Source organism: Polistes fuscatus, unplaced genomic scaffold, assembly GCF_010416935.1.
Source record: "Polistes fuscatus isolate 324 unplaced genomic scaffold, CU_Pfus_HIC Scaffold12, whole genome shotgun sequence".
Classification (NCBI taxonomy): domain Eukaryota; kingdom Metazoa; phylum Arthropoda; class Insecta; order Hymenoptera; family Vespidae; genus Polistes; species Polistes fuscatus.
The window spans coordinates 2176476-2187275 of record NW_025113020.1 but is presented as its reverse complement, the minus strand read 5'-3'; the positions used below and the strand labels follow the sequence as shown (position 1 = coordinate 2187275).

Below are 10800 nucleotides of genomic sequence, written 5' to 3'. Positions count from 1 at the left end.
TTTATCTCTACCAAAGACTAATGTAGGACACCCAATAAATTCCCCTCTACACTTCTATATAAAATTAATAAAATTTAAATCGATTAATCGTTAAACATACGTTAAACTGTTCGGATATTAGTATAATTTTCGTACGTTTATACACGTCAGCTTTACGGTTATCGAGAAAAATTTTTAATACAAATTAAAACACTAAAATCCTTTACTTATATATAAATGTAAAGAAAAAAGTAACAGCAAATATAAAACGTATACGTGTTCTTAAAAGGAAAGTTCTTCAAATTATTTTGTGGAGAGTGTATTATCAAAATTAATAGTGAATGCAAAAAAATATCAAAAAAAGAATATTTATAATATTATCAATATACGTATAATAAAAAATACAAAGCGTTTTCTTTTTGAAAAAACAATGAACATTCAGACTTTACCACGCACAGAAAATGAAATTACTCATTATATAAATGAATCTTTTCGAATGATATATAATAACGAACAAAATGAAAAAAAGACTTTTTGGTGGTGGTTAAATAAATTTGAATATCTAGCACATTTAACTTGTGTACCAGATGATGAAATGGCATCATTATTCATTGAAATGGTGCATGAAAATATCCACGACCGTGTCAAAAAGAAATACCCTTCTATCGACTTCACCGAATTGTCTTACGAAGAGATAATAAATCATTACATTGGTTACTTTAATCATTCTCCTGAAATTCTGTCGCAGAGATATTCTTTTAAGCATCGAAACGATTACGAACAAAAAGTTGTAAGAGACTATGCTTGTGAATTACGTGATATGTACAATGATAACATTTATAGATATCGTCTTGAAAATAAAATAGCTAACCAATACACTTTTGGATTAAACGACGTGGAACTCACAAAATGTACTCCTTATGTTTCTATCTATTTATCACAATACACAGCGGGCATTATATTTGCAAAAGCGATTGAAATAGCTCGTTTTATAAACCCAGCTCTTTCAATGATTAATATTTACAACTCAAAGAATACAGGCACTTTTCATGAGTGGTTACATAAATTTGAGTATGTAGCAAAAATAACTAATATATCAGACGATAGAATATTGGAATTTTTCAATAATATGGTCGACAACAATGTCCATTCAGCTGTAAAAATGATTTATCCTTCTATCAATTTATCTGAACTTTCATACGAAGAGGTAATAAATTTTTACCTTCAGTATTTAGCTCCTTCCGACGATAATGATTTAAATAAAACGCGTCTTCTTAGTCGTAAGCAATATAAATATGAAACGATTGAAAATTATGCTAATAGTTTACGAAAATTATCCGATAAGTGCTCTAATACAAATCGTCTAGATGAAATATTACTCGAACAATTTCTTAATGGGATATATGACAATGAAATAAAAACTGTTTTGAAAAAATTTCGTTGCTTTTCATTCGACGAAATGATAGAATTTGCCACTGAATTAACAAAATTTAAAAAAATAAATACTTGTATACAGCCAGCTCTTTCAAGGTTGAAAACATTTCATCCAATGAATGGAGAAGAATTTTATGATTGGTTAAACAAATTTGAGTACATAGCAGATATTCTCCAGTTATCGGACGATGAAATCGTTGAATTCTTCAATAACATGGTGCATAAAGATGTTCATACACATGTCCAAGAGCGTTACATTCCTATCAGCCTTTCTGACCTTTCATACAGAAAGTTAGTATACAAGTACATTCGTAATATTTATTATTTACCTTATTATTATGTACTCAGAAAACGTTTCTCGTTTCGTACACAATATGAACAAGAAACAATAGCAAATTATGCACAATTTTTACAAATATTGCTTTATAAATGCAAACATAGAGATTACTCTGATGAGTTATTAAACTACCAATTCCGTGATGGAATTTACGACGATAAAATAAAAACTTATATAGATAAATATCCTAAACTATCATTCAGTCTAACAGTAGCAATTGCAATTGCATACTCAATTGAATTAAGTTTTATGGAAAATGAATAACTACAGATACTACAACAATAAACAGAAAAAAAAGATAAAGCAAACCGAAATTCTGGGCAATTCTTTGTAATTTACAATTATCGAAAATAATTATCTAATCAAAGAAATATCATATATGTTGTGCTTAAAACGTTACATTAGCAAAGGTTAAAAAAGAATTGAAGTATGCAAAAAAGCTGTTTTTCTATCCTTAATCAGTATTCGTGCGTATTATCGAAAAAGTTTTTAGATTAATTTTGGATCTAACACAATTAAGGAAATATATTTATATTTAAGACATAAGAATTTATTCTGGACATTAAACTATTGTAAAAATGAAATTTTGACAAAAAGTAATAATTGTTATTTAGAAGGATATTGTTGTTTATTTACATTTTGTACTAAGTAGTCATACAATTTATTTACGATATGTTTGTAATATGTATGAGGACTAGTGTGATATATTTTAAGTATATGTAGGACAAAGAGTTTGAGAATATTGAACGCAAACGAGAATGAAACATCGTCCCAAAAATATAAACAGTTGAATAACGATTGTGTTTCTTATGGCGAGCCTCAAACCAAATAAAAGAAAAAAGATCTAAAGAAGAAATTAGCGTTTAGTAATCAAATAGCTTTCTTGTCTTATTGTATTAGTATTTGTTTTTGTATTTTAATCATTGAAATATATTGCATTTCTGTATAAACAGACATTTTTTATCAACAATGAACTTGCCATTAAAATTATCGGAATTCCTAATTTTTGTTCGTTAGATATCCTTTCGAAAGACTGACTAGAAAGAGAGAATTCCACATTCACGTAAGAACTGATTATGAGTATTACAGGAAAAGACCTTAATTAGATTTTTTTAGGAAGAAAATTAATGAAAACCTGGTCATTATTTAAAACTTATCAAAATATTGTTAGATTAAACTATATATATCAAAATATTATGAGAATATCAATATATCAATATCCTAGATTTCTTTGAATATATAAAATCATAACATGATAAGATAAAGATAATGTAACTGTTGATTTTGTTCTACGTTGAAATTTGTAATATTCTATGAACATTTATTCTTCTCTTTACTAGTTATATTATTATTATTATCTTTTCACAAGATTAATGTAGGAAGCTTAATAAATTTCCCTTTCTACTTCTGTCTAGAAGCAATAAGATTTAAATAGTTAGTCGTTAAGCATACGTTTAACTGTTTAGATAGTCGAAAATGTTAACGTTTATTCTTATTTTATTTACAAATTTTTTTTAAACATTGCAACACTTAGATCTTCTATTTTTATATTCATGTAATAAATCCAATATAAAATATATATAAAATGTATACGTGTTCCTGACAAAAAAATCTTTCGAATTACCTTATGAAAAGTTTATTGAGACTAGTGGTAAAAGCGAAAAAAAAAGTCCAAATAAAAATTTTTAAGTTTATCTATCGACGTACAATTATCAATACGAAGCGTTCTCAGTTTTGAAAATAAAGAGCGACGAGGATTCATTGCACGAAAATATTCAAATATTTTATTATCGAAATGAAATACTGTCGTTTATGAGTATTTTCAACATACAGGAAAAAATGTTTATTCCCTTTTGGTTAAATAGATTTGAGTATGTAGTAAATATGATCGAGGTACCACAGAATAAAATGACTAAATTATTCGTTTCAATGTTGCATAATGATGTCCACCAGCCTATCAAGAACAGGCACAAATTCGACATCATCGTTCAAAACTCGTATGATCAGATATTACACGATTATAGTTATTTATATCTTGATATTGAAGAATTTGAATTTCACAGATGTCGTATTAATTGTCGAGTAGTGTTATTTACTTTATTGTAATAAAGATTTTTAACGAAATTATTGTTCAATTGCGATTTATATTTCATCTTATTCTTTGACCATTATATTATTGTTGACTTTTTTGTTATATTATTTTCTATCATATTAATTTTGTTTGCCGGAGAACTGAACAAAGAGTTAAAAGTGTATTATATTTTGTTATTATTAAAATAGTATTTTTGTAAAATCAGTGGTCAGGGTCTTCTGCACCAGTCACGTAAGTAGTTCCATTATAGGCCTACAGCAATCAATGCAAACCAATATAATTAGAAAAACCAACGAGGTTAAACATTTTGCAATAGATAAAACGAAGTCACCTATAAAGCGAGATTACTATTTCTCGAATATTAGGGCAAAGTTCGAGAAAGTGATTAGAATCTGCATTATTTTTACTTTAAAGGAACGTAAGCACGGAAATGATGAAGGTTTTCTACGGTCAATACACCACACGGGAAACACCACAATATACATATCATGTTGTTTATTTGAGTCCATGTGTTTCGCGAGCAAAAGGAGGTTCAAATATAATTTAATACTTAGGCATACGGATGGATGTGAACTAAAGAAACATGAGTGAGGTGAAGTTTAGGTTGTAACAACTTATGAAATAAAACATCGTACAAATTGTAATGAAAATGGGAACTATGTTAACGTCTGAATTTGCAATATTCAAGAAATGTTTATTATGTTTACTGCTAGTTTTGTTATTATTTCTATCAAAGGCAAATTTAGGACGTTGAAGAAATTTCTCTTCCTACTTCTATTGAAAAGAAATAAGATTTAAAGTGTGAGTCGTTAAGCATACGTTTAACCGTTTAAATATTAGTTGAAGTTGTTAAAGTTTATTCGTATTTTATTTAAAAAATTTTCTTATAAATTGCAACACTGAGATTTTTTATTTATATACACATGTAATAAATCTAATATAAAATATAAAATGTAATCGTGTTCCTAAAAAAAAAATCTTTCGTATTACTTTATAAAAAGTTTATTGCGATTTGTGGTAAAATCGGAAGAAAAATCTGAAAAAGACATAATTTTTAAAAGATTATCTAATTACGAGCAATAACTGATAAAAAGTGTTCTCCGTTTTAAAAACAATGTTTAACGCCGATTTTATACAGGAAGATGAGGGAATAGCTTATTTTATAAATCAAGCTACTCCGATGATGAGTATTTACGATGTGGATACAGAAGAGAATTTTTATAAGTGGATAAATAAAATTGAGTATGTGGCAAAATTGATCGAGGTACCAGATAATAAAATGGGAGAATTCTTCTTTCTAATGGTGGACGAAGATGTTCGAAAACAGATCGAGATTATTTGCCCATCTATTAACTTCTCCGAACTGTCATACGACGAGATATTAACGAAGTATCTTGATTTATATATCGTTAACGAGGAATTTTATTTCCACAGACACCGTTTCGTTCGTCGGAAACAATATGAAAGAGAGTCAATACAGAAATATGCTGATAGTTTACGGAAAATATTAAGTAAGTGCAGATATACAACTTACCCAGATAGAATATTGTGCGCAAGATTTATTAAAGGACTCCGTGACGATGATATAAGAACTCATTTAAGTAATTTTTCTTGCTTATCATTCGATCAAATGGTAGTAAAATCAACTGAATTTGCAAAAGTTAATCTAATATCGTATTATCTAAATGAAGCTTATTTAAAGATAAAAATTTACTGTCCACTAAAGGAAGGAGAATTTTGCATTTGGATAAATAAATTTGAGTATGTGGCAGATTTAATCGGGGTACCAGACGATAAAATGATCAGATTCTTCAATGAAATGGTGCATAATGATATCCATACAAGTATCAAGCAAACTTTGCCTACTGTTGACTTTTCTGGACTTTCATACGAAGAGATAATACACCATTACCTTAGTTATTTTTACAGTTACAATAAAAGTGATTTACACAGGCAACGCTTTATTTGTCGAGATCAATATGAAAAAGAAACGATAGCAGATTATGCTAATAATTTACAGAAAATATATAATAAGTGCAATGACAGAAGCAATTTCGAAGATGAATTATGTGAAAGATTCATTGATGGAATTATCGATCCAAATGTAAGACGTTTTTTAAATAAAATGCCTGGCTTATCATTCGATGGATTTGTAATAATGGCTATTGGTTATGATAAGGAAATAAATCCTCTAAAGGGAATGTAAAAGCTTCAATTTTCTATAAAACCTTAAACAGTAAAAAAATAAATCAGAATAATCGAACCGTAATACTGTTTAATATTTTGTCTTTTACAATTAATGAGAATAATTATCTAATCAAAAAAATATCACATTAATATAAAATCTTCTGCGAGCACAAGATATTCCACATCAGTAAAATTATTCTATGAATTATTTAGAAAAAAAAATGTTCAGCCCTAAACGTTTCATTAGTAAAGGTGGAAAAAGAATTGAAGTATGCAAAAAAGTCATGTTTTTATCCTTAAACAGTATTCTTGCGCGTTATCAAAAGAGTTTAAAGATTTATTTTTTGATCTTATAACAATTAGGGAAATATATTTATATTTAAAACATAAAAATTTGTTCCAGAAAATAAACTTTTGTAAAAATGAAATTTTAAGAAAAAGTTATAATTGTTATTTAGAAGGATATTGTTATGTATTTAAATTTTGTACTAAGTAGGCACACAATTTATTTATATGTCTGTAATGTGTATGAGTAAGACAAATCGTTAGTATGTTTGAGACATAGAGTGTGAGGGTATTGAATGCAAACCGGAGTGGGAAACCGGCTCAATAATGAAAACATCGAATAACAAAAGACTTTCTTACAGTGAAACATAAACGGTGTATAAAGAAGTAGAGGTCGAAAATAATAGTCAAACAGCGTACTTGTCTTATTGTATTAGTATTATTTTTGTATTTTATTTATGAGAATATATAGTATTTCCGTGACAAGGGGTTCCTTTATTTAACAAAACTATCAAAACAAAATCAGAATTCCTATTTTAATTCGTCAGGTATTCCTTTGGAAAACAAACTAGATAGAAAGAATCAATTAGTCATAATAAGTTATGTTTTAGGAGGCTTAAATTATTATTTTTATATATAAAAAATTCAAACAGAGCTGGTTACTATCAAAAGATTATGAGAATATTTATATGTGTTAATATTATAAATTTAAATTAATATGTAAATTCATAACATCGTCAGAAGAAGAGGATAATATAACTCTTTACTTTGTTATCCGTTTAAATTTATAATGTTGCATGAACTTTTTATTGTGACCATCATTAGATATAATATTATCTCTACCAAAGATTAATCCTTTGCACTCGAGCGGCGCCGATACGGCGCTACTTTCTCCATGTTAGTTTGGAATCTAGGTGTAGTCCTAAATACTTGACCGTTGATACTTGTGGAATTTCTGTATTATATAATTGTAGTTTCGGTATTTTGTTTTTCTTCAGTGTAAACGTAATGTGTTTACATTTGCTAGATATTACTTAGATCTTCTTATTATGTAACGATTCTTCGAGGGAATTGATTTGGTTTTGTAAAAATTGAAATGCTTGTTGCGGATCTTTGTTTACGGTAAACATTGCCGTGTGGGCTGCAAATGTTAAGACCGTACAGTTAGCATTTATTGGTATGTCTGCCGTATACAGGGTGTAAAAAATTGGTCCAAAGATACTTCCCTGCGGAACTCCAGCTTTGATCAGTTTGATGTTCGAATGAATGTCTATTATTCTTACGTAAAATGTTCTTTCAGAAAGCTAAGATTTTGGGACCTTGTAATACGACTGCGGAAAGTGTACGCACGTAAGAAGTTATACTTCTTTGCCGTACCAAAACGAATATAACCTCTATAACCTCAAAAATAACTTCAAAAAAATAACTTAAAAAAAAAATAAAATTGATAAATTCCACATTCATGTAGGGACTTATTATGAATTATTTTATAGAAGGCTTTAATTAGAACTTTTAAATGTAAAAAGTGTAAGCAGATCTGGTTATCATTTTATACCTATCAAAATATTGTAAGAATATTTATATGTAGGATTTTTAATGGGAAAAACAGTTTTATTACAATTTCCGTTCCCAATCACATGTCTTAAAAATTCCACCTGTGATTCAAGGAAACGACACTTCGACCACTTAATGTTTAGCCCAAATTGTCCGGCCACTCGAATTACCTCCTGTAAATATTCTATTCCAGACTCACGGTCTTTCGAGGGTATTATCAAATCATTCATGTATGTTAATACTATCTTTTTACCGATCAATTCCCTGAACGCAGCATTAATAAATTTTTGAAAAACTGCGGGAGAATCGCATAACCCAAACGGCACGTATAAAAATTCGTATTGCCCATCACAAACTATAAATGATGTGTATTTTCTGCTTTCCGGTTCCAATAGTACATGGAAAAACCCGTTTTTCAAATCCAACGTACTAAAAATATTTGCATTCTGAAGCGCGTCCAACTGATCGTCAATCAACGGAAGCGGATAACGGTCCTTCACTATTTTCTTATTTATCTTTCGGTAGTCCACGCAGAGCCTTGTACCACCGTCCTTTTTCTTTACTAGTACAACCGGACTCGCGTACTCAGATAACGATGGTTGAATAATACCGCTAGATAACCAATCACTGATGTGATTCTCTACCTCCTGCCTTTCCGACGGAGGTAAACGTCTTGGCCGCTGATAAACTGGCTCTTCGTCTTTTAGCATCAAACTCATTTTAACACCAACATCGCGCACTTTCACCGGATTATAATTACTAATAAAGTCTACTACCAATTTTTTATGCTCACTCGACGGAATGTGCGACAGATCTAACTCATTCGTATCATATACACAGTCTATCTTTAAGATTTCGACTACTTCCTCGCTGTTCTCCCCGCTTCCCGACGGTTTGCTAATTGCAATTTTTCCCTCTCTAATATTAATATCCACCGTATCCAAGAAATCAGTTCCTATCAAAACAGCATGCTGCATCAATGTATCGGGTACCACGGAAATTTCAATGGTATATTGATTACCATCAATCTCAATACCCGCAAAGAATTCCCCTAACGTTTTATTGTCCTCCGAACCTATTCCACGAAATCTGATCTCATTCGGTTTCAATCTAGGCGATCCTATTTGTATGTATTGTGCGGCTCGCATTAGAGATATATCGCTTCCGGTATCGATTAGCGCGTCGATTTTCTGACCATTTATTACTACTTCTTTGTAATACTTACCACGCACTGATAGCGAGATATTACATGAATCTTTGTTAGTAATACGGTTTCTAGGGCAATTAACCGCGATATGACCAAATTCTCTATATTCGAAGCACTTCGTACCTCTACTCTTATATGGGCATTCCTCGCTAAAATGACCCATCGCACCGCAATTTTTGCACCTCAAACGGTTATCTGATACGTGATTTATCTTTCTTCTAACGCTAGCGTCTATGTTGCTTCGACGTGTCGTCGAGTTATCCATCTTCGCATGCTGCGGGCGTCCCTGTAGCGAAATATGCTCGAACGCGCTCAGAAGGGATTCCTTCCTTTTATGACCATGCACCCTTGCTTGATCTCTTAGCGATTGATCTGGTATTCCAGCGATGACGAATTCGATCATTTCTTCCTCGTCGATCTCTATCCGGTTCGCTAATATGATCTTCTCATGGAAGTAATCGCTAAAAGGCTCGTCACGCTTCCAAACACGTTCCTGGAACCTCGTTCGCAAGGTCATCTTGCTGATTCGCTGATGGAACATTTTTCGCAACTCAACTAAAAGTTCATCCACTGTGAGATGCAGGTATTCTCTCCGCGATCTAAACCACTCTAACGCTCGCCCCTTTAAATGCTGTACGATCATCAAATTCGCCTGGTCTTCGGTCAAATGATACATGTCACGCAGGTAGTTTACGTGGTCTTCCCATATTGTAAACTCATCTGCCTCCCTTTCAAAGTATCCAATCAATTCAGTAACAGCTTTTAAAGATAATTTATTTATCTCCGTTTGCGCAGGTGGCCGGTTCGCCTCTTCCAACCCGTACGACTGACCAATAGCAGGACTTTGTGTCCTTCGCAGAATCTCTATTTCCTTCCGCGCTAGTTCTACTTCTCGTTCCGCTATCTCTTTCTCTCTTCGAAAGATTTCCATCTCTCGTCTTAAAAGCGCAAGCTCATCTATACTCTCACTCACCGCGGCTACGGTTGTGTTCCGCGTTTCTTCGACATGCCTCCTCGCAATACTGTCTCCTATTACCCAATTTCCCGATGGATCAACTTCCATAAGGCGGGCTATCAACTCGCTTTTAACACCTGTCGTGGCCAGTCCCAAAGCTGCCAACTTCTCCTTCAATTCCGATACCAAAAATTCCGAAGGCGCTTTACGTACGTCGCTCATGATTTTTTCTTCTTCTATACTGTTTCGCACACACGACTCTCTGTCACGCTGTTCAACGCTAATTCTTCACTATCGCAAAGGTTCGCACCAATTCACTATCGCAAAAGTTCACATCAATTCACTATCGCAAAACTTCACACAATTTCGCTATCGCAGTATTCGTTGTTGTTTTTCCGCAATCCTACTCTTCGCACGCTGTAGCTCTTCAATCCCGGCTGAGCCCCCAATTTTGTAGGATTTTTAATGGGAAAAATAGTTTTATTACAATTTCTAATGGTTATTACAAAACGCAGATCCTCTCTCTTACAACGCTCAACACTCACTACTCTTTGTCGCTCGTGCATTCATTCGTCGCATTAACACCGTCTTTTATTTCGTCCGTTGTATCAGGTTACTTAAAATCTAACCGATACCTATCGCCTTATGCTAACAAACCAGCGTCTTTGTCGGCAGACTCAAAAGATAAGACGGCGACGCTTACCGTCTCCTACATATATTTTTCAATATTATAGGTTTTAATTAAAATAAAAATTCATGACATCGTCAGA

General features: G+C 31.8%; 1 protein-coding gene across 1 annotated transcript; it reads right to left on the bottom strand.

Moving 5' to 3' along the window:
* Positions 1 to 7348: 7348 nt before the first annotated feature.
* Positions 7349 to 10252, bottom strand: LOC122513151. Its single transcript, XM_043629424.1, has 2 exons — positions 8068 to 10252; positions 7349 to 7455 (listed from the first exon to the last, which is right to left on the bottom strand). The coding sequence occupies exons 1-2, from the start codon at positions 10250 to 10252 to the stop codon at positions 7349 to 7351; spliced, it is 2292 nt and encodes a 763-aa protein (XP_043485359.1).
* Between the last annotated feature and the right edge of the window lie 548 nt (positions 10253 to 10800).

What these genes read in the sequence shown, in the direction of transcription:
- LOC122513151 (XM_043629424.1), bottom strand. Translation starts at nt 10,252, where the DNA reads ATGAGCGACGTACGTAAAGCGCCTTCGGAATTTTTGGTATCGGAATTG. An exon ending in GATAATACCCTCGAAAGACC is followed by an intron (nt 7,456 to 8,067) that starts GTGAGTCTGGAA and finishes TAACATTTGCAG; the next exon opens with CCCACACGGCAATGTTTACC.